Source organism: Cyprinus carpio, chromosome B9 (genome assembly GCF_018340385.1).
Source record: "Cyprinus carpio isolate SPL01 chromosome B9, ASM1834038v1, whole genome shotgun sequence".
Taxonomy (NCBI): Eukaryota; Metazoa; Chordata; class Actinopteri; order Cypriniformes; family Cyprinidae; genus Cyprinus; species Cyprinus carpio.
Window position 1 is genome coordinate 28,175,404 of NC_056605.1, and position 25,376 is coordinate 28,200,779.

A 25,376-nucleotide genomic window follows, 5' to 3' on the forward strand; every position below is an offset into this window, starting at 1 on the left:
CCTTCGTTTTTGCAAATGTCACAGCGACCTCCACTTTGCTTCACACTTACATAATTTTTCGACTGAATTTTGCCATTGTCTGTCTTTGACAATAGTTTAGCCTCATAAATGGCAAAAAGCCTCAAAGAATGTCTAACAGGCGACTTTTGATTAAATCCAATAGGATTTTCCATTCACATGACTGCGGTTGTGACATTGTAAAAATGCACTCCACCCTCTATAGATCTTGCTTGCATTGGAAATTGATTGCTGGGAACTTGTTTTATTGATCCTGTTGGGAAATACAAGCTAATTAATGTCAAACCGAGTCCTTGCAAACAGATTGCTGATATGAAACATATCATGGCCTCTAGTGATGTGGCATGTTTGAGAAAATGGATTATGAAGTTCCACATCCCCTCCTGTTGACACATACATGTGCTGCCAAACCTCCACACGCACAAACACGCACACGCAACTCAGGCCAGAGTCATAATACACAATAACTTGATTCAGACATAAAGTACAGTGATTTTTATTGATATTTTTCATGTATTATGGTCAGAGGTTTGCTCTTCTGTAATTAATTGGGCCTGAAGCAATTGTGGCGAAGCAAATTATTATTATTATTATTATTTTTATTTTGAATGTTTGAAAACTTTCTTTGACTTACACTCTGGTCTAAAAGCAGGTTTAAAAAGTAAGATAAAATAAATAATACTTTTATTCAGCAAAGAAGAATTAAAAGATCAAAAGTGTGAGAAAAGACTTTTAAGTTGTTAAAAAATCTATTGTTTTCAACATTGATGATAATACGAAATGTTTCTTGAGCACCAAATCAGCATATAAGAATAATTTATGAAAGATCATGTAACTCTAAAGACGTGAGTAATGATGCTGAAAATTCAACTTTGTCACCGGACTACAGGAATAAATTGCATTTAAAATGTTTTGAAATAATTCAATTCAACCTGGGTGAGCAAAATAGACTTCTTTCAAAAACCTTAAATAATATCACTGGCTAGATACTTTTGAATGTGCATTTGAGTTTACGTTGATAGTCAACTGTGGCATCATTGCAATATTTGCATATTTCGAATGGCCTTCTTTCTTATATCTATTTGCATACTGAATGGTCTTATCATTACACTGCATCGTATCTGATGTGCTGCCGACAGAAGATAATGTAATTGTAATATTTGCATATGAATTAGTCATCTTTCTTACATCAGCCACAGACTGAAGTTAATATTGACTAACTCCATATTTTAGATACAATATAGCTAGTTCCGAAAGAATCCAAATTAAGATCATGGTTTGTTGGTTTTTGAAGCATTCATTGTAATTCCCTGAAAAAAGCAACCGGTACATTATCCATTCTCTTTTTGTGTTCTACAGAAGAAAGAAATTCATCCAGAGTAAATAACCACCAGATTTGGAGAAACTGTTCCTTATATAAAACATGATGGGCCTGAACTATTCCAGTTTAAACACTGCTTTTCACTAAGAAGCATACTTATATTTTGATAAACAGTAAAACCCTCAGGCCTGATGCTTTTGTCTTTGTGCAGACTGTTTACTAGTGAGTTTCCCTTAAGGTCTTTGTCTGTCTGCGATTCTCTCTGCAGTCCCTCTGGGAAAGATCTGTGTGAAGAGCAGACAGACAGTCTAGCAGAGATCAATTTCCATCTTATCTCTCAATCAGCTGTTTCTTTTCAGCTGCACACACACACACACACTGTCATAAGACTTTAATTTGAACTTGAATTTGTTTGTATTTGGGTCGATAGCAAAGGAGAAATCTTAAAATGCATGTTTTTAGTATATTAAAGTATATGGTATATTAATATTTAAAATGAATAAAATATAATCTCCTTTAATTTTTATTTTAAAGAGAATAATATAATTTTTTTAATTATATATATTTTTTCATATCATTTATTTTTATTTGGTGGACAGAAGAAATATATTTGAAAACTTTTTTTTTTTATTGTATCCAGTGTATTCCTCTGTCATTTAATAATTTTGTCAGTATGCTTGGAGGTGTCCCAATGTTCAATAGGTAACGCTAACAAAATAAGGGAGGACAGCTTGAATGCTTGAATTGAGATCTAAAATCAGCACTTTTCTGCGTCAAACACGTTTGCGGCCTGAGTTGATTTCATCCTGTGGTGTTTTGATGAAAACTTGGCTGTTTTGGTCTCCTCTAGGATTTTTGCTCTCTTGCCATGAAAAGCACAACCAGAGTACAGCCAAAAGGCACAGCTGCCATATTGTTAGAGGCATGAGCAACTCTAGGAGAGAAAGAATAAAAATTTAAGTTTGTTTACAGAACATCCCCGGGCTACTGGGACAACACAAACCAGCTGAGGCCTTGGGCGTCCTGGCATGCCTCAACTCTTGGAGAGCCCCGGCCTTTTATTTGGCACTCAGAACAGCTGGAGAGAGAGGGTTTCTCATAATACACCCCTTCAATTATCTCAAATTCAATAAAAACCTTGGTTTGTGGGCTAAAATGATACAATATTAAATCACAGCATTTTTTTTTTTGGATAGGCCTAGCATCCAAAATACGCCTCTTAGTTGCGCTCAGCTGAGAAGGTCTCTGATTCTCTTGTTTTTCTAGGCACGCTTTTATTCTCAATCACACAAATGTATGCAATTACATTGCTACAGTTGAGTAAAAGCTGTGTGAACCCTTGGATTTACCATGTTCTTCTGTATAAATTGGTCATATGGATATTTGTTTTGTCGTCGACTGATGAATATCAAGGCTTGTGAGTGCTTTTTAAACCTCTGGGCTCGACAAACGTGCCGCCGCGTTTTGTTGCACTTTTTTTTTTTTTGAAAGCCACTAAAGGAACTTAAATTACTCTGTCAGTTTTGATCATACAGATAAGAGCAATACATCAATCAAATCTGAAAAGGGTCTACTTTTATTTGTATACACACATAATAACAACAATACTATGTGCTTTTGTAAAATAAAGAAAAAAAAATGGTGCGCTGTCTGCCGCCTTGGTCTCTGTGTTTTTCATCTCTCTTCGTCTTCTTCTTAATGTTCTGTAATGTTTAACAATTCTTGATGTTATGTCTTTTAAAATCTCTTTTTTGTCAGGCATGGATCAGGCAAATCTTTTTGCGAATAGAATTATACCCAAATGTGTGAGTTTTTTGTATTGCAGTACAGCTCTGACCAACACCTCCAGTCTGTTCATTGTGTCCCTGTCAAGTCTCACACTTGCTGGTTTTGCACCTGAAAACAGGTCTACTTACATGATGCATTTCCTGTATTTGGCCCACGTGTTCAAGTGTGTCTACAGTAGAACTTTTTGGTTACCTGATTGGAGACACAACATAGCATTGTAATGCAAGTCAATGCAAGTAAAGTTCTTACAGAGTAGCGCTGAAAGGGATAGTTCACCCAAAAATAAAAATTGTGTCATCATTTACTATAGATTTTTTGAAGAAAGTTGGTAACCAACAGCTGATGGTAGCCATTGATTTCCATAGTATGGATTATTATTATTTTTTTTTTTGTCATTTTTTGTTGAACGATGCGTAAACTTCTAAATGTCTGTTCAGTGGTACAGTACATATTAAATAGACAGCACAATAAAATTATTAAAAAGCAATTGTAAACGTTTTACAAAATAAACATACTCATTTCTGCACCCATAGAATGTGCAACACTTTATATTTATTGCCTGAGTATAAATAATATCTGAATGACGGGATACATTTAGCCTCAAATAGTATGTTGGAAGTGTGGATAGTTTTTATGACTCTTTTGAATTAGCTATTATTTTTATATTTTCAGTTTTCATTTTTATTTAAGTTTAATTTATAGTAATTTTGTTATGTGCTTTTGTAATTTTTTCCTTACTATTTAGGTTTAATTTATTTTTAGTTCACTTAAAGTTTTCGTTTTTATTTGCGTCTACTTAGCATTTTATTTCAAGGCAACATTACTAATTTTCATTTAGTTTAAGTTTTATTTTATTTCATCTGAACAAAAATGTTTGAATAATTGTTTTAAAGTTTATAATAGTTCTAGTTAATTGTAATAGACCTGCTATGAATGTTTACACAATGTTTTCAATAAAGACACAAAAATGTATGTTTGTGTATTATTTGTTAAATTATTTGTATTATTTTGACCAGTTGCACAAAACCATGGTAAATTCAAGGATTCACTTATTTTGTCCCCCACATCTGTAGCTGCCTTTACAAACCTGACAGTTCTATTTACTGTATTTACCTAACCCTTTCTCTTTACTTATACTTTAAGGTCACCGTTTTGAGGACAATCCTGGGGTTAGACGTCACCTTGTCAAGAAATCATCACGCTGTCAAGTACCACGAACCAGCAATGGCTCACCTCCTCTGTCCAGCCTGAAGAGGAGGAAGAGGATGGACAAGAAAACTCATGAGGTGAGTGCTGAGCTTCCTAACCGCACAGAGAAAAGAAAACTGAGACCTAGTTTCACACAGCCAGATGTACAGTTTGCTCCACGTTATAACTTATTTTTACTCACTTAGACTAAAGTAAACTGACCAAACACAGTTTGTTTTGTTTTAATATGGCATTTATGAGACGATTTATCAATAATAGAACAGTCTGGAAAAATTATTCAAATAATAGCATGGCAGACTCTCACAATTATATAGTAAACACTGAAAAACTAGCCGAAAACGTGTATTGATTTTGAGATTCTGTTTAGAGTAAGCTGAAAGTAAAGCCTTTGTTTTGCCCAGACTGACATTGATACTGATAATGAGGTGGTGTTAATACAGATAATCAATGTGGAAGAGCAGAAGAGACCCCAAATTCAGTGATCTTTTCTTTGCTGATATCTGTTGATCCGTTTCATCCAGTGGGCTTCACTAAACCGGTGAAAGCAGTCTCTAAATCAGCTGGATTAATTACATAAGGCTCTTAGTCAGTCAGCACTGGAGTCTCTGCTATTCATGTGGCTGCATCTGCTGATCTAAGCTCTGAGTCAACCAGCGGAGGAGAATCAGTTGTCTCGCTGGAGTTCAGGATTCATGTAGATGGATAAAACATGTCTGAAAAGTCCTCCATAGAGCACACTCTGGTGCACTTTACTTTTTTATTTTAACAGTTCCTTCAGTAAATTATTCTTCAATGGTCAGCAGAGATAAATCAAAATGCAACTTGGGATTCCAAGCAAAAGCTATTTGGGAAAAAAGTACTTAATAATAAATAATAAAACTACTCCCCCATTGCAAATAACATTAGAATTTTCAATACGATATAAAATTATTTACTTCAGTCGTCATTTAATTCAGTGGTTTTATACTATCTCTTAATATTTTGAATTAGCTTTATTTTTATTTTTCATTTTAATTTGACTTGTTTCTTGTTTAGTAATTTTATGTGATTTTGTATTTTTAAATATTTTAAATTTAGCCTTAATTTGCTTTAATCTGTTGTAGTTTATGATGTCAACTTAAAACTTATTTTATTTAATTTTTTGTTTCATTTATTTCATTTTTATTTATTTATTTTTCTTGTTAGTTGCTTAGGTAACATTTAATATTATTTCTTAAGTATAGTGTTAAATGATTAAATGATTAAATGATTAATCGCATCCAAAATAAAAGTTTTTGTTTACATAATATATAAGTGTGTACTGTGTATATTTATTATGTAAATACATAAACACATACATGTATATATTTAAGAAAAATTAGCTGTTTATTTATTAAACATATTTATATATAAATGCATGTAAAAATAAAAAAAATGTATACACAATTAAATAATTTAAAAATACATAATAAAGTCAATTTACACATACATAAATATCAATAAGAAAAATAAACACAGTAAACATAAATAAAGTCTGTGAACAAAAACTTTTATTTTGGATGCGATTAATCGCGATTAATATAATGAATATATTTATAATTTTTAATACTATATGTTTAATCACACACGGAGATGTAAGTAGTTTGAGAGTGAAGTTAGACTTATTTGATTTTGTCATTTGCAGTGCTTCATGGGAGTGAAAGATTCATGCTGGCTTCCATTGTAACAACAACTTCTCTGATTGGTTGTCATCTTTTTGTTGGTAGCAAAGCTCTCAGCACTGAGAATTTGGTAATGGAACCCTTTTGTTTTATGACACTGACTGAAATCTCACTGACTTGTGACTTCAGCAGTAGCGTAAATCATCACATAGATCACGGTAGGTCTGTCTTGAAAGGTTTTTAGTCACTTTGATAGATCCATCACCTGTGTTTTTACTTTAGAATGAAAAATACTAGAACGAAAGAAGATTTATGATTTCGCTGTCATACTTTGTTTGCAAAATATTTCAGTTGTACTCCCCTTCCAACCTGAGCTCTACTTGTTTGCCTATTTCCTAGAAATTAGCTCCCGGGGAGCATTTCCAAGATGGCTGCCAAGTGAACTGAATTGCCTTGAAGTAATTTTGGTTACGATTCATTAAAAGTGCTTTATGATGTGTGTTTGATACCCTGTTCTCCGCAGGTGTTTGTGGAGCTCAATGAGCTGATAGTGGACAAGAACCAGGAGATGCGCTGGAAAGAGACAGCACGTTGGATCAAGTTTGAGGAAGACGTAGAGGAGGAGACGGATCGCTGGGGTAAACCGCATGTGGCCTCGCTGTCCTTCCGTAGCCTGCTGGAGCTCCGCAGGACCATCACACATGGTAAGAGTCGGCTGCTCTGCCAGCCCACTCAGAGCCTGTGATCCTGCTCCAATCCTAACATCCACGCGCTTGACAAACCAGTGCCGTCTAACTGACGGAATTCAACTGGACACTTAAATTAGATAAATGGATTAAACCCTCTTGGGCATATCTACTTTTTGACCATGAAAAACATGATTTTCAATGTCAGGGTAACAAGGTAAACAGTGCATTAGTTTCAAAAAAGCATAACAAAAAATTCAGTCAAAACACATCAGTGAGAAGGTTTTGGTAAGTTTCAGGTCCTGTGGTTGTGGAACCAAAATGACAACCCTGACAAAAGGCATCTTTCATGGACGACAGTGATAGACTGACATGAGGTTTTGCAAAAACAAGAAAAAAAAGATTTTTTGGTCATGTAGAAGTAGGCGGTATGATCAGAATATGAGTAATTTGATACCATGGCAACAGTATATGTCATGATATAGTTGTTTTTGTTGGGTATTTGTTTGAAAATGGTGCAATGCTTATCTAATAATCCACTGAATTAAATACTTTACAAATGCAAGCTACTTTGATTATATTCTTTTATATGCAACTTGAAAGACCAAACGTTAATTTAATTTAATAAAAAAAAAAAAAAATGATATGTGTGTATATATATATATATATATATATATATATATATATATATATATATATATATATATATATATATATATATAATTATTATTAAAATTATTAAATAATATAGCAGAAACCATATATACTGTCATACCATCACTATAGTACTTTAATTAGCATACCGTAACCTTTTATAATATTACAATTGTACATGTCCAAATAAAAAATACAGTATTTCCATTGCATTATATAATGATAGTTTGTAAATGTAAAATATAAGCTAAAATACATACTATCTATATAGAATCTTAAAATGAACACACACACACACACACACACATATGTACAGTGTTGGGGGTAACGCATTACAAGTAACACGAGTTACGTAATCAGATTACTTTTTTCAAGTAACTAGTAAAGTAACGCATTACTTTTTAATTTACAAGAAAATATCTAAGTTACTTTTTCAAATAAGAGATGCTAGTAGTTACTTTTTTTCCCAATTTATTGATTGAAAGCTCTCCTGTCCCCATGTTGAGAGAAATTGGGAGTAAGATCTCACATCTCACAAAAAAACAGATTCAGTTTTCCTCAAAATTAATAAAAACAGTGAAATGCAACTCAGATTGTGACACAAACCTGCAATAATTAAATGTTAAATAAAACAAATATCCTTTATGTATTTAATCCCATTTTATTAACCAGTGTCTTTGCTGCTGACCTTCGATGATCCAGGTCAAAGCAAAAATTACTCAAGAGAAACTAACATTTGTTCTTCTTTTTTTTATATTGCTGAAGAGTGTTGAAATCTCTTCTTCTGCGTTCCACTGTACAAACGTGAATTTACTTTACCTTTAGCCTAAGTCTTTTGATGTGGAAGGGCTTTTACATTTGCCAGAAATAGATATTTTTGTATTAAAAACAAACAAGCAAATCCTGCCCAGATTTAAAAAGTAACGCATTACTTTATAAAAAGTAATGTAACTCCGTAAAAAGTAATGGAATTAGTATTAGTACTTTTAAAATTACTTATATAAACATTGTTTTATAATTGAATGCCTAAGAAGCAGAAGATTATCAGAAGATTATTTGAATTGTGGCATTTAAAGTGAGAATATGTCTTCAGAATGATCCTACAATTTCGCTTCTTTTGTGTTATACTGTTATATAAGCTTTTTGCATAAATGCCAATATCATAAACATGGTGTTCTGTTACCCAGGTGCCATAATGCTAGATCTGGATCAAACCACACTCCCTGGCATCGCCCACTTGCTGGTGGAAACCATGATAATCTCGGACCAGATCAGAGCAGAAGACCGAGCCAGCGTGCTGCGAGCCCTGCTGCTCAAACACAGGTTAGTGGAGGTCAGAAATCAATACTCCAAACAAAGCTCACATTGATCTTCTTTGATGTGGGCCTTGATGTCAATGTCATTTGTCACAGTTGCCTGTATTGGTTTCCTGCTAAATGAAGTGGTGTGATTACATAACAAATAGACTTTATATGACAGCGCACCAGGCTCATGTCACTGGAGGTTTTAATGACATGTTGCTATTGCAGCTGCGGAGACATCAGATACTGGTTACATCAAAGAGTGTTTAAAGGAATAGTTCACCAGAGCATTGTTTACTCATTCCTGTTAAACTCTATTAAACACAAAAGGAGATGTTAAGCAGAATATCTAAGCTACTCTTTTACCATGCAACTTATTTGTTTCCTTCCAAAAAAAAGAAAAAAAAAAGAAAAAAGAAACAGTCTTATTATGGTACATCCACATACAGAGCTATCTTAGCTATCTCTGGCTATACTGTACATATTTTTTAGGGATGCACCGAATTTTCATTTGCCGAAAATGATCAGTTTTCAGCCGAAAGAGAAAAAGGGCCGCAATAAGAAGCCGGAAAAATATATATATTATATTTATATGGCAAGTAGCACCTGCAGGTGTATAGCTGTATGCACTGTACATACCATGAGCGCTCAGACTGACCTGAGATTTGCCCCGCAAACATTTCAGCAGTTATTATAGGCCTGTGTGTCCCGTATTCTGTTGTCTGAACCAGCCATGCCATTAATTATTAATTTATCAGTCTTTTGCATGCCAAATTCAATTTCTGCATATAAATATTACACCAAACAGAAACAGAAAATCATGCAATACGCACTTTCATGTGATCGGGTAAGCCTACAACAATTAATTTGTAGGCTGTTTTACAAATGGGAATATAACAAATGCATGACAATGTTTTACATTCAAGCTACCCATAAAAATTATAGTGAACAGTTCTTTAAAAGCATCTGGAATGCAATAAAGTAATTTTTAAAGCTGTTTTTAAAGCATTTGCTCCATGGATAAGAAAAAAAAATAGGATAAATAATTCACACAAAATTGTGTTGCAGCAAATCATTTTAATTGTAAGGTATTCAGAACAGAGCAACATAAAAATCTGATATGTATGTGAATGTATTTTACCGTTTTGTTGAGTTTAAAACATGTGACACGTTCGTTCTGCTCTCACTGATCATTCGGTCAAATTTAAGCATCTCTTTTCTTCAGTGCGTGCAACAAAAGTTTAAAAACCAGTTGTGCTTTAATATCATTTAAGGGACGTTGGAACTGCTCAGAGATGCGTATTTGTGGTCAGCTAGAGGGATTCACTTTGCCAGGCTATAAAACATACGCACAGTTAAACGTGATGAAATCAAAAACCAGATTAAACCTCTCTACAGTGTTTCCCATCATCTCATATGCAGTTTTTAATGGGAAAACCTGTCAAATTAGTCACAGATATGTCTTTGTAATGTGGAAAAAAATACATCAAGGTGCTCTAAGTTAGGTCATTAGTTACTCAAGTTTTTGGAAATGTTTTCAAACACAATTCAATGTCACACCTTGTCTCGTTGTTTTCTTTGTGTGTTTAGTTTGGCTGGAGCATAACTAGATCTCAAATGAGGCTTAATGAGTGTGCCGATGTCAAGCGCTGGACACGGTTGCGGTGACGTGTCTAACAAAGCTGGCCAGCCACTCTTTATTCTTCACTTTTTTCAGGACGCATAGAAGCACCCAGAGCAAACCAAAATTAGTCTTTTGTGAAAAAACAATAAAAGCATTTATTAATTCATTGGACTGCCTCAGCCGTTGATTTTTAGAGTTTGTATTCTGTTTAAATATTCCCTGATGTTATCTAGCCGCATGTTGCTTTTCTGTTGTCTTAAGCTTTTTTTACTGATTGCTTTGGCACGTGTTTCTTCGAGCGAACAGGGAATGTGGTTTGGTTTTGCAGTTTGGATTCTGATATCCTGACATGTTGGGTTTTGTGTTTGCTTTGCAAATTTTGCAAGCGAAGATGGAAAATTGCCTTTTTGGATATTGATAAGCAAGGAAATTGCTGTACCCGTGGAGCTAAATAAACACGAGAGCAGGGATATTTGTCTCACAGAAAAGAATAAATGGACTCGAAGTCATAACATTTTCACTATTAAAGGCATAGTTCACCCAAAAAGAAAATGAAAATACTGTCATTTATTCACCCTCTTGTCATATGACCCATATTAACTTGTTTTGGCTGCTGTTTTTTTAGTTTAATGAAGGTGAATGACAACATTGTGACAAACAAAACACTGTAAAAGTAAGATGAATAAATAATGAGAATTTTAATTTTGGCTGAACTATCCCTTTAATGCCTCGTGTTTATAGAATAGAGAGTTTGTGTTGCAAAAAAACAAAACAAAAAAAAGTGTTTACTTAATCAGTATTTTCATCTTTCATCCAAAAAGATGTTAAATCCATTAAGAAGAAAAATATGTGAGATAATAAGATTTGTTTTCAGAGAATATATATTAAATTTTCTTAACCCGTTAACAATTAGCAATTTTTTTTTCTTATTTCATGCATGAGAGAGAGAGAGAGAGAGAGAGAGAGAGAGAGAGAGAATATGCTTTTACATTTATCTTATTTGCAGACTTTCTGTGCCTTTAACATTCTGACATGAAAAATTTCTCACTAGATTTATCAATACCTTCTTTTGTCCAGTCACCCCAATGATGAGAAAGAAGGCCTTTTCCATCGGAACCACTCTGTCACCAGTCTGGGCGGCTTCCGTCACAACCACAATCACATTCACGACACCAGCCTGCCCCTGGTGTCCCAGGACCATGAGGAGATGCACGACAGCAAAGCGGCAGAACATGACAAAGAGGTGTTTGTGACATTATTTGTGAGTTGCTTGCTTCTTGTGTGCATTTTGTAGAAAGGACTCAGGCTACTAGATAATTGCTGCCAAACTTAATGGGCTAGAGGTTGTCACCTGGAGGACACCAACGTTGACTTTTGTGGTACCCCTTGGTCCGTTCAGGGTGCATTGCTCTGGAGGCCAGCACCCAAGAGATGTGATGCAAATGTTTGGTGGGTTACATCCAGGCCTACTGAGGAAAGAAATAGCTTAGACTAGCCTACAGTGGTTTGCTGGACTTGATCGACCAAAAGTCTGGTCAGGCTGGTTTGTTTTGATCATTTGCGAGGGTTTGGATAAAGTCGATTACACTGTGTAGCACTGTACTGAACACATTTTACCCTATTTAAATACATTCCACAGAATCCCACAGGTTTTCAGGTAAAATCAACAAAACTGCAAAAAATGATTTTCTTATTCAGTATTTTGTCTTTTCCACTTCAAATATTTTAAATACATTTATTTAAGAAACAAAATGACATAAGATATTAAGTTTAGAGTTTTTGCTTACAACAAGAAACAATCGGCCAGTTGGGTAAGAAAAATAAACACATTTTTCCATTTGAATGAAGTTAGAATTTTGGTCCTACTTTAAACAAAAACTCACTTTATTTTGGTATTTCTTTTAGAAAAAACATCAATTATTTTGCTTAGATGCACAGTATCTTGATTTAGATATTTGCACTGGAAAACAAGACAAAATACTAAGCAAGAAAATATTTTTTTTTGCAGTGAAAACACATCTGCACGTTCGGTCTGGGCCTGGTTAGCAGCTCCGCTAATGCTTGGATCATGTAAGCTGCTCTGCCACATGTGCAGGATTAAGAGTAATAGTGAGTTTACAGGTGCTTCCAGTTAAACTTTTGATACATTAGCTGTGAAACTATGAATGTTCCCCATGGCTAAACATGTTGGCACATTCGAAACAGCCCATATAAAAAGTGAAGACGTATTGTGTTAAATTGATTTAAAGTGATTTACCATTCGCTTTTCCACTTTGTCACCTGGATCTGTAGGTTTAGATTTGCGCTCGGTGATACAAAACAGGCACAATGGTTCATTAAAATTCACAAAACGTACTCGCACCCGTCACCCGAACACATAAGCGAAACAGTCATGTGGAACAATAAATAATCGGAGCGAGGGCAGCTATGCATGCACTATCTGCCAAAGCTTTTTTTGCCACAGCTTGAGGCTGATGTGTGACGTTCAAATGGCACTAACTATGTTCTTCTGTCAACAAAAAAAAACCCCCACCCTGTCCCAGCTGAGGGACATGCTGCCGCCAGATCTATGAAACTCCTGGCAAAGATTCCCAAGGATGCCGAGGCCACTGTGGTCTTAGTGGGTAAGCAAAGCAGCGTTTCGTTCCAGCGTTTGTTGTTTTCAGGTCCAGAGATGATGTTGAGTCATCGCACCAGAGTTTTCCAATAATGCCTCAGTCAGCTAAGCGAAGATTAATGCTTTCGGTTGTATTTGATTTCTGTCACTGGATCCCTGTTTGTGTGGTTTGATTTTTTACCGCAGTAAATGTGTTTATAGGGTGTGTGGAGTTCTTAGAGAAGCCTGCGATGGCCTTTGTCCGGCTCAACGAGGCTGTGCTGCTGGAGTCCGTTCTGGAAGTCCCCGTCCCCGTTCGGTTCCTCTTTGTGCTGCTGGGCCCCACGCAGACCAACATGGACTATCATGAGATTGGACGCTCCTTCTCCACCCTCATGTCCGATAAGGTTCATCTTGCATGCAATATATATCACGGTTTGCAGATTATTAGGGCCAAGTAACAAATATGTGAATAGACCAATTCTATCTCATTATTTTCTGCTGTTTAGTCTTTTTCTGAAAATTCTGGGGTCAGTATATCTGAAATCTTATAACGCAGTGGATCTCAACCTTTTTGAGTCCAAGGCTGGCCATTGTACACAACAATATTCGAGGCCCCATGACTTTTCCATTTGTTCGTTAGGTCACACTTTATTTTAAGGTCCAATTCTCGTTATTGCCAAACCATTAACCACAAATGATAGTATAGCATTTAAGCCTATAGGAGGCATAACTTCCTTTGTAATCTGGTGTGGAAATTGACACAGACTTTTCCCAAACAATGGAATTTATACAGCCAATACGTTATTAATAGACATGCCAATAAACAACTAGCTGATAGTGAGAATTGGTCTCTATACTAAAGTGCTACCGTTCGTCATTTACTAGGGTTTAAAAAAATTATTTTCACTCACAATTTCTATGTGATCAGTTATTTCATATTAAAGTAACTTGGCAAATGTAGAAAGAAAAAAAAAAAGTATATTCATAAAATATATTAAAATGCCCAAGTGGTGGTGCATGTAAATAAGAAATATCTTGATTTTTAGTTGTTGCTTTGTCCTGTGACAAATATCTTGGCTAATTGGTTGCGAACCACTGTTACAGTGCCAAAAATGGCTCAACGTTGTATATTTGTTTTTGCTGTTTCTTATGATTCACTGGGTCATGGTGTTCAGTTCAGACTAAATCTTTTGCCATTTTGGATTTTAACAAATAATTTTTTAACTACCACCTATAAATTTGTTCCAGTCTTCTCCAGAATAGTGACAGATGATCTTGAGACCAAGCCACACAATCCCAGAATTGATTTTGTCTCATTGTTCTGTAAACGTGTAATGAATTGTGGTGGGACAGGCCAACAGGAATGGATGATATATCTCTGCAGTGCTTAGGCTAGAGGTGTTCATTCCTGTTCCTGTATATATACCTTCCTGCAAAGTTCATCAAACACACCTAAACCAGTTAATTAGGTTCTCCAGGAACAGAAATGAGCACCCTGGGCTTTGGCAAATTGGGGGGAAAACTAGAGTATCAGTGCCAGTGAAATCCAAATGCCTTGGCCTGAAATTACACTTCTGGTTTGCTCAGATTCCTTGAGTCAGTCTTTGAGTCACATTTTGCCTTATTACCTGTCCGCCATTTTGAATTTGATGGAATAGTTTTTTAATTGGTACTTCTGCAAATTTTGCCCAATCTTCAAAGTTGGGTCAGATGATCTCCAGACCAAACCACACAAAGGTCAATGAATGGATTTTTGATCTTCTTTCCCATTCTCCAATAAATCTGTAATGAATTTAATGGCAAAGCCACAAAGTAAAATGTACATGTATTTCTCCAATTCTTTTGCAAACTGAAACAAAACTTTGTGGCTATCAGTGGCATTATATCCTAAAAGTGCTTTTAATCAGTTTTATGAAAAGAAAAATAAAATTAAATAAATTGTAACTTCAAAATGACTTGGCCCAAAATTATGATTCTGGTTTGCTTATAGTCTTCCATTCTAAGTTTCAACTTATGACCTTAATTTAATTTAATTTAATTTAATTTAATTTAATTTAATTTAATTTAATTTAATTTAATTTAATTTAATTTAATTTAATTTAATTTAATTTAATTTAATTTAATTTAATTTAATTTAATTTAATTTAATTTAATTTAGGCAAGGCAAGGCAAGGCAAGTTTATTTATATAGCACATTTCGTACACAATGGTAATTCAAAGTGCTTTACATAAAAGAAGGTAAAATAATCATGAAGAAAAATAATAATAACAAAAAAATAGAAAATGATTTTACATAGAAATAAAACAGGCAATTTTAAAAACATTGGAAATGATTTAAAAATTGACGTATTTAAAATGAATTTAAAACAGTTAAAAATAGAAAATGATTTTACATAGAATATAGTGAATATGTAAAATACAGTGCAATTTAATTTAATTATTTTCTGTAAATTTTTTGAGAAGATTGGACATAATGAGTACAAGATGATCTTTAGACCAAGTTTTATTTTCAACCCCGTTCTACAAATTTCATGACCATGCTAAAAATAGGAAGTAAGACTTTGTCTTGGCTTAGCTGTTGAATATTGATATGATGAGAAGTTTCAGGACTGCAACCTACTGGTCAAAAGTTGTTAAAATGATAAATTGACTAGTGACTTAAACCACTCAGGTTCACTGTTTTTCCTGACCTTCCACAGAACTTCCATGAGGTAGCGTACTTCGCTGATGATAGACAGGACCTGCTTAATGGCATCAACGAGTTCTTAGACTGCAGTATTGTAATTCCACCATCAGACGTTGAGGGAAAAGACCTTCTGAAGACCTTGGCCTCCTTCCAGAAACAGATGCTACGTAAGCGCAAGGAGAGGGAGCTCAAGAAATGCGGCAGTATTGTGACAGGAGCTGAGCAGGAGACCAAAGGTGGAATACCTACTGCATCTGTGATCACGTTTTCAAGTTTGTCTGTTCGTTTAATGTTGACCTGTTCTGTTTGTGTTGTAGATGTTATTATGGATGAACAGGAGGAGGAGGATCAGTTTGATGTTGATCCTCTCAAGCGCTCTGGTATTCCATTTGGAGGTCTGATTCACGATATTCGCCGCCGTTATCCACGCTACATAAGCGACCTGAAGGATGCCGTGGACACACAATGTATCGCTGCTGTCATTTTCATTTATTTTGCTGCTCTTTCGCCCACTATCACCTTTGGAGGTTTATTAGGCAAGTGAGACTTTGATAGTGGAGTCTGTTTAATATACAAGCCCATTCCACCACATTAGAAAAAAGTCATGCTTTGGTAAATCATAATAATAAAAAGTTAGAATTATGATGTAAGAAGTTGAAATTATGACATTTATAAAAAGTCAAAATGTACATAAAGTCATTATGAGATAAAGAGTCATAATTATAACATAGTGAGTCATAATTATAACATAGTATGTCATAATTTTAACTTTTTATATCATATAAATATGAATTGGCTTGGCAGTTGTTACTTTTTATCTCATACTTAGGATTTTTTGTTATAATTTTGAAACACTAAAGGACTTGGTGTCATAATTTGACATTTTATGTCATAATTATGAGATAAAATGTCATGATGAGCCTAACTTTTTTCATAATTTTGACGTCTCATGATATTTCGTCCCTTCTAATATTTTTGTCCCTTTTAAATTGTACTCTGACTTTATTATTTTTTTTGTCCTAATTTTGACTCTTTATATCATAAATATGAATTGTCCTGTGAGTTGTTACTTTTGATCTTATACTTAGTCATCATCTCATAATTTAGTTTTTTAGTAATTTCTCTTATTTTCATGACAAAAAAAGTCCTAATTATAAATTAAATGATTTTAGTTCTTAGAAGTATGACTATTTCCACTATTTATATCATAATTATGATTTACCAAAGCATGATTTCTTTTTCGTAGGTGACGGAAATGGGTATATTTTCATACTTTATGTTCCCGTTTATTTAGGTGAGAAGACACAAGGCATGATGGGAGTCTCTGAACTCATCATCTCCACGGCGACAGTGGGAGTGCTGTTCTCCCTGCTAGCAGGACAGCCTTTGCTCATAATTGGCTTCTCTGGACCACTCTTGGTCTTTGAGGAGGCTTTTTATAAGGTACTTTTTGTCTTTTTGTTTCAACCATTATGAAGAAAAGGAGGTCATTACATTAACATTTGTCTGCTTTTCTATCTTCCTGTTCCTCTCTTTTCCATCTGCTATCTTCCCTGTCGCCCCTTCTTTGTTCTTCCTCATTATCAGTTCTGCCAGGCGCAGGGCTTCGAGTATCTCACAGGCCGAGTGTGGATCGGGTTCTGGCTCATCTTCATTGTCCTAGTGATCGTGGCAGCTGAGGGAAGCTTCCTCGTGCGATACATCTCTCCATTCACCCAGGAGATCTTTGCATTTCTCATCTCTCTCATCTTCATCTATGAAACCTTCTCTAAGCTCATTAAGGTACGTCACCAATACCAGCAGGTGCAAGTTCTGCTCTGAAATCTAGTGAGCTGCCTAACTACACAGAGTTTTAAGGATTTTTTAAGAGGAAGGTATCTTCTTTTTGCCAAATTTAAAGGCAACATTGCATGTGCTGAGACTAAGAGATAAGAGAATAAGAGAATGTAATGATTATCAAAAAGCGTCAATTAAAATATGTAGGTATTTTGAGTAAAATAATTAATAGTTTAAAAATAGTGAAACTACTTAAAATAATAGTTCAAATAATAGTTGAAACAAATTAATTGTAATACACAGCACACAAATATAAATAAAATAGTCAATTTTTAAATATATAAATCTAATGTATTTGTGTGCTGTTTCTTATAAAGAAGGTAATATTTTTAGGCTATATTTTAGCTGTTGTTCTGAGTATTTTATTTGAATCTGTTTATTTTAAAACATAAATCTAATTAAATTTAACTATTTGACTCAACATTTAAAAAGAAGGTAATTATATTTTAACTGTAATTACTAACTAATTTAATATTATTTAAAAATGTAACAATTAAAATTGTTAAAAAATAAATAGATGTAATTAATTTACCCAATGTATGTGTGGTTTTATGCTTATTTAAATATTTTTCCTCAGGTGTTTCAAGAGCACCCTCTGATGAAGAGCTACCCTACAGCTCCTGAACTGCCTGCCTTCCCTCAAGGGCATAGTGTGATTGGGGAACCCATCCTCAACCAGCCCAACACAGCCCTGCTGTCCTTAGTGCTTATGATGGGAACCTTCTTTGTGGCCTTCTTTCTGCGAAAGTTTCGTAACAGCAGATTCCTTGGTGGAAAGGTTTGCAGTAGGGTGTTATTTCGTCAGCACAGTGAAATATCCTTTGCTTAATCAGCATTTTTGTCTTGTTTTCCAGTAAAATGTAGTCATTAAAATAAATAGGTGTATTTAAAGCAAAATAATCAAGAGAAGCAAACCATTTTGTCATCATTTCTTTTTTCTTGCAAACTCCATATCGAGATTTTCTGTGAATTACATCTTACATTTCAGTCTGTTTCTCTCACAAAGCTATTACACTAGTCAACATTTGAAGTGGATCAAAACCTTTTGAAGTAAAAAAAAAAAAAAAAAAAAAAAAAAATTGTCCTAAAGCCTAAAACCAAAATGCGTTCTTGTCTTAGGACAACTTTGATGAACTTTTTTGATCCACTTCAGATGTTGACTACTGTATATGGCTTTATTTAAGTGTACTTTAATGCTCTGTAACAGCATATTAAATATTAAAAAACGATGGCACAAATTTGACTAATGTTAAATGGCTATATTTACTTACATATTTTATATGTATTTTATCCACAGAAACTGATAAAAATCCATTAAATCCATTTCATAGAGGTATCAGTATTGGTAATAGTGCTCTGCATAATACTTAACTTTACTTAACATACTAAACGTTAACTTTTTTAACATACTAAAAAAGTTACCATTAAATAAAATTTTAAAATATACCATTTTAATGTTGTTTGTACAGCAGTTTGGAGAATTAATGTGAAAATATATTTGTGATTACAAAATCTCATGGTAGGTGCAATTAATTGGGATTAATTACTTAAAAAGTGTGTTTTTTTTTTTAAACATTTGACCATACTAATATATTGACCATATTAATACTGATCGTATAAATATATACAAATGTAATCGCATATAATTGTTATTAAAAAATAAAAAAAAAAAAAAAAAAAATTAAAAGCATTAGAGTTATTTTTTTTTATTTTTAATTTTTTTAATGTTATTAAAGGGTTACTCCGGCCTCCCTGTTTTCATCCAAAATATCTTAAATTGTGTTACGAAGATGAACGAAGCTTTTACGGGTTTGGAACGACATGGGGGTAAGTGATTAATGACAACATTTTCATTTTGGGATGGAGTATACCTTTAAATCAACATTTCTCTACCTATCTTTTATAGTTTTTTTTTTTTTTTTTTTTTTTTTTTGGCGAATCGGTTTTGTTTCTCAAACAAATTCATTTCAATTTAATGATGTTTTTACTGGAAATCAACAAAATTACTGATTGCAAACATGATTTTTTTGTTGTTGTTATGTTAGGATTCCTTTTGAGCAAACATTTTGAGCTGATTAAGAAGTTTGGTATCCTCTGTTTGTGTGTGTATCATCTGTTATCATCAAAGGCCAGACGAATCATTGGTGATTTCGGGATTCCTATCTCTATACTCATCTCCGTGCTGGTGGACTGCACCATCCCTGAGACATACACACAGGTAACCGCACTGTTAAACTGTCATGTGCAGTATGTATACTACCATAAAGAAACTCTTCTCCCAGCGTACTCTTCTTATTAAACACTGGCCTGTAATTGGAGCCAGGTTTCTTCCGAGTCTGTATTACAGTGTGGTTGGTTTGGCAGAGCGCTGTAACCAATGAATCCTTGTGTTACGAGCGCTTGTGTTTTTTGTGGTTGCAGAAGCTGAACGTCCCCTCTGGTTTCTCGGTCACGTCTCCGGACAAACGGAGCTGGTTTATCAGCCCCTTTGGAGATAAACAGCCTTTCCCTGTTTGGATGATGGGGGCCTCAGTGATCCCGGCCCTGCTGGTTTTTATCCTCATATTCATGGAGACTCAAATCACCACGTGAGTAAGCTGACAGATCGTTCTGTCTAAGCTCAGATGGAAATGCAATACAATTACAATGCTTTTGTGGCTTCATCCTGTCTGCAGCTTGATAGTGAGCAAGAAGGAGCGGCGTTTGGTCAAGGGTTCTGGCTTTCATCTGGACCTGCTTCTGATAGTGACTTTAGGAGCTGTCTGCCCGCTCTTCGGTCTGCCCTGGCTGACTGCCGCCACTGTGCGCTCGGTGACACACGTGAATGCACTGACAGTCATGAGCAAAGCCACTGCCCCCGGAGAGAAGCCCATGATTCAAGAAGTTAAAGAGCAGAGGGTGACAGGGATGTGTGTGGCTATCCTAGTGGGTAAGAAACACTAAAACAGAATTGTGTAAAACAGATATTGACAGAAAACGAACCGGGTGAACCGTGTTAATTCACCTGTGACTTTATAACCGTGCAGTCACAGTTATACAGTATTCGTTATTGATTCTATATAAATGTCAGTTTTTTTAAATGCTTTTGAAAGAAGCCTCTTATGCAAAACTACAGTAAAAACAGTCATCTCTTGAAATGTTATTATAGTTTAAAAGAAGTGTTTCCCGTTTTAATACATTTTAAAATTTTATTTATTCCTGTGATGCAAAGCTGAATTTGCAGCATCATTACTCCAGTCTTCAGTGTCATATGATCCTTCAAAAATCATTGTAATATGCTAATTCGCTGCTAAAAAATAAAATAAAATAAAAATCATATTTTTAATCCAGGATTTTTTGATAAATAAAAAGTTCAAAAGAACAGCATTTGTTTGAAATGTATATATATATATATATATATATATATATATATATATATATATATATAATATTATATATATATATATATATATATATATATATATATAATATATATATATATATATATATATACATATTTTTGTAAACTCTTTACTGTCCTTTTTAATCAATTTATTCCTTGCTGACGTATTAATTTCTTAAAGAAAAAAAAATCTTACTGACCTCAAACCAGTATGTGCTGCATTCACTTTCAGTCAGTATCACTATAATCACAAGATTGTTATGATACCAGTGTTTTGTAACAGCAAAGAGGTTTTATGTTTGAGTTTGATGACAATATAATATTTAATCACATTAATTTAAATCACATTAACTTGATAGCATCAGCTGTAATAAAATGACATCAAATGGCAATGAGTTTAGAAGTAATTAACTACCTTCAGCTGCTAAGGCTGCTGCTGTTTGATTTGTTTTTATATGACATCAAAACAGTCAAAAGGGAAAAGTCTGAGCTTGCAGATGCAATTATGAATTTGACAGAAGTTTCTACTACTCCAAAACCTGCAATTACAATGAACACACCAGAAATGTGTTGCGTTGCTTGCTAATCATGTACTTCCTACATTAAAAAAAGTACTTAACATAATCTGTTTATCAGTATATTAAATTGAAATATTTATTGATTAATGATGTGCTTTATCATATTACTGTTGGCATACCATGATTTCACTATGGTTAAAGGGATAGTTCACCTAAAAATGAATATTCTGTTATCATTTACTCACCCTCAAGTTTCTTCCTGCTGCTTAACACAAAATAAGATATTTTTACCAATGTGGGTAACCAAACAGTTTCTGGTCCCCATTGACTTCCATAGTATTTTTTTATTTTCATACTTAAGAAGTCAGTTTCGGAACAACTCAAAGGTGAGTTAAAGACAGAATTTACATTTTTGGGTGAACTATCGCTTTAAGAGGGGGTTTTCATACTCAGCCTTATGTTGTGCATAAGAGCATGATAGTAAAACCATGGTAATGCTGTAATGCATGGTTTGAGTGGCTTACTGCTGTATCAACAACATCTGTTTTATATCTCAGACCACTCAAGTTTTCTAGTTGACATTAATATTTTTTTTTTCAGAGAATACTATTCAATTAAATTAGGTATAAAAACTTGCCTGATTCTGTCAATCCTCACCTCTGTGCAGGCTTGTCTATAGTGATGACAGATGTGCTGCGTCATATTCCTCTGGCTGTGCTGTTTGGGATATTTCTGTACATGGGCATCACGTCTCTTACTGGTATCCAGCTTTATGAGCGAATCACACTCATGGTCACACCTGCTAAACATCACCCGGACCACATCTATGTTACCAAGGTAAGCACTTTTTCCTGAGACTTTGAGGAAGTAGTGATGTTGTTTACAAACGCAGTGCTGACAGCTTATTATATGTGTTTGTGTTTGATTTCCACATGGTAGATGCTACAAGTTTGTACTAAATTGACATCTGGATTCTGTTTGAAAGCTTTCGAAGCACCCACAAGGTGGCGCACAAATCACCATTTCATTTCGCACTTTTTAACACAACCCTAAAAATGAAAACTACTAACCGTATATGACAAATTTGAACACTGTGCATTGTTCAAAAGCCTGAGACTACATTGGAAATCTAGGATTGAAAAGCTCATTTAAAATTTGAAATCAACAAAGTAATGAAACAAAGAAATCTAACAAATAAGAGCTATTTGCACCATTTCTAAGAGACTTATGAAATAAGTTGTGCCTGACAATATACAAAAATAATACATATTACATTTAAAAAAGGCAAAATCGAAGCTTTTTACTATAGACCTTGTCATAATTCTAGGCATGATTTGTTTCACATACAGGTGAAGACATGGCGTATGAACATGTTCACCATCATTCAGTTGCTGTGTATCGCACTGCTGTGGGTCGTGAAGTCGACCGTAGCCTCTCTGGCCTTTCCCTTCATCCTAATCATGACCGTACCTCTGCGTAGACTCATCCTGACCAGGATCTTTGAGGAGAGAGAGCTTGCAGCGGTGAGTTCATGTTGTATTCATGTTTGTCCGAACACAAGCAGCAGTCAGCTGAGAAAACCCACCTGGTGTTGATTTCTTTTTAAAATGTCGTTTTTGTTCTTGCAGTTGGATGCTGATGAGGATTCGCCCAATTTTGATGAAGATGGACGGGATGAGTACAACGAGATCCACATGCTTGTCTAGTCACACGGCTCACCTCTTCTTCACTGACCAATCGAATGCAGGTCTCTGGATAATGGGAATGATTTACAGAATGGGAAGAACTCTGATGCACTGCCCTCTTTCAGAATTATTTCACATGTACTTTGAAAGTTTCTAAACCTCCGTTCTGAAAAGAATCACAGATCATGTTTTGGATACTATTTTCCTTTTTCTCCAAAATGTGGCCTACATGTTTGTCTGCTGCTGCCCAGTGACCTTTGAATATAAGATTAGATACAACCCATGCACCTTAGACCTCCCAAAGTGCAATGACGGTGAGACTAATCCAATAGGTTGGTTCTTACACCTCCTATTCACCCCATCCCAATGCACTGCACCCATGCAGTCCAGACCTACTGCCTGTAGATCTTAGTTGCCTTGTACTTTACTGTAGGCATTGACCACAGAGTCTGAATATTACAGTAGCACGACCTCTCAGTGCCCTTAGAGTGGTCAGTCCCTTTGTTGTGCTTGCAGTCCCTTTAGACGTACTTTATGCAGTAGTGATACTACTTTGATCGATGTATGCAGTAGTTACAATACATTTAAAGGTGCTATAAGTGATTTTTATTATGGAATAGCATGCAAAAAATGTCCCTGCTTCCTGACAGAATTCTTTGGCTTGTGGGGGTTAGCGAAACAGCTAACATTGCTTACAGCACCTTTAATAGGAAAAAAAACAACTAAACATTATTTAGCTCATGATTTCCCTTCCAAACAGATTCACTGCTAAAAGAGTATCTCATTTTAATTTAATTTAATTTTTTTTGTTTCTTTCTTTTATTTCCATCAGAAGTTGATGTTTAGCTGCCAGTTCATGGTTTCATTCCAAACAAATTTGTATTTAAAGTGTATTTATTTTTTTAATCAATTAATTTATTTGTATTAATTATCATCTCATTTGGTTTTGGTTTATTTGTCTTGAAGATTCCCCAAAATATTTGATTTAAAAAAAATTTTTTCTTTGAGCAGCTTAGCTTTTCTTGCTTTATATACATTTAGCATTTAGAATTTCTATAGGTTTTAATGGCCAAATATGTTGCTGTTATAAATATTAGTGCGTTTGTGTGCGCGTTTTCAACATGACCCTTTTCAAAGAACTAATTCCATTCCTTATGCTGTTATACTGCAGTGTATTCGGGAACAGTTCAACTGAGACAGGTTAAAGCCATAAAAAATTTAAAATAGAAAAAAACAATGCTATTTCCAAAGGCTGTCAAACTGCCAGTGAGTGAGAAACTTTGGCTTCGATAAAACATGCTGCCAAATAGTTAGTCAGGTTCATGGAAAGTAGCGACAAACTTTAGCTATTTTAAAAGGAAGCACACGACCTGTCAAAATCTTCGCTAAGCCAACAAATCCACATTTCCCTTGCCTTTAAATCCTTTAAAGGTGATGTGTGTATTTTCTATATTAAAAAATCTTCATTCCAAACACAACTTCATATGCAACAGCATTAAAAACATTGCTCTGTTTGAGCATCCTAATCAACCCGACACGATCAGCCAATGAGTTGAGTTTGGGGCGGGACTAGCAGTTTGACCGACCAATAGGAGATGTGTAGTTTGGAGAAAAATAGAATTTACACACTTCACCTTTAACATCTTCATCTCTGTCTTTTGTTGAACAAAACAGGACGAATTGTTCCATTACACTCATGTTTTGAGTTCGGACAATTGCCTTTAGAGAAAGCTGCCCTTCGGACTGTAAATATTGTGCTGTCCATGAGTGTATTGAATTTGTTTATGTGTAATACAGATTCCTTGGCCTAGTCATGCTAGACTCATTTCATCACAAACACATATTCCACACGTGTTTCTTTTTGCCTCTCGTTTCCCCACTTTTTAGTGTGAAAACAAGAGGAAATTGTGCAATAAAGAAATATCTGTCATGCAGTGCTGTGCTACTCTGAATAGATGTTTAGTTTCTTGGAAAGCACAAGCCTAAGTGCTGCTCTCGAGCCTAAGAGCGGTAAGTGGAGATCTGTGGTTGTGAATGGCAGGTCTTTGAAGCACTTAATGTGAAGCCACACATCAGACGTGTTTTACCATGTAATCTTAGTTGAGCCATCGGATAGCTCTGTGTGAACGCCAAAAGAGTAGAACATTGGTTTTTCATTTTCCCCCTCAGCATTTATCAATTGGGATGTAGCTGAGAGATGAAATAGGATGAGGACAAGCTGGCTGTAATGCTTTAGAATCAGATTCCCAGTGTTTGAAGCCTTTGGCAGCAACAGATCTTTGCTTCAGCAACAAATGTTATTACTTAGAAGTGGCTCTTTTCATATAGCTCAGGCGATTCGTTGGAGTTCTCAGTGAGGTTTCATGGAAAACTGGCATTTGGGTTTGACTTATATCTGATGAAACAGGATTTTTGATTAGACAAAATGA

At 34.8% G+C, this 25,376-nt stretch overlaps 1 protein-coding gene across 2 annotated transcripts in view; it reads left to right on the top strand.

Annotated features, from left to right (window-relative positions):
- The window catches only part of LOC109068421 (anion exchange protein 3-like), a 67,473-nt gene extending 44,447 nt beyond the window's left edge, over positions 1-23,026 (top strand). For both annotated transcript variants that reach the window (XM_042731802.1, XM_042731803.1), the window contains 17 exons: positions 4,271-4,413; positions 6,500-6,680; positions 8,504-8,639; positions 11,319-11,484; positions 12,763-12,865; positions 13,060-13,244; positions 15,540-15,762; positions 15,844-16,062; positions 16,821-16,969; positions 17,114-17,308; positions 17,940-18,140; positions 19,491-19,580; positions 19,784-19,950; positions 20,038-20,291; positions 21,930-22,099; positions 22,612-22,785; positions 22,891-23,026. In XM_042731802.1, the coding sequence (XP_042587736.1) occupies positions 4,271-4,413; positions 6,500-6,680; positions 8,504-8,639; positions 11,319-11,484; positions 12,763-12,865; positions 13,060-13,244; positions 15,540-15,762; positions 15,844-16,062; positions 16,821-16,969; positions 17,114-17,308; positions 17,940-18,140; positions 19,491-19,580; positions 19,784-19,950; positions 20,038-20,291; positions 21,930-22,099; positions 22,612-22,785; positions 22,891-22,968 (2,834 nt within the window). In that variant the 3' untranslated portion in view covers positions 22,969-23,026. The remainder of the gene's footprint in view (positions 1-4,270; positions 4,414-6,499; positions 6,681-8,503; positions 8,640-11,318; positions 11,485-12,762; positions 12,866-13,059; positions 13,245-15,539; positions 15,763-15,843; positions 16,063-16,820; positions 16,970-17,113; positions 17,309-17,939; positions 18,141-19,490; positions 19,581-19,783; positions 19,951-20,037; positions 20,292-21,929; positions 22,100-22,611; positions 22,786-22,890) is intronic.
- Positions 23,027-25,376: the final 2,350 nt, after the last annotated feature.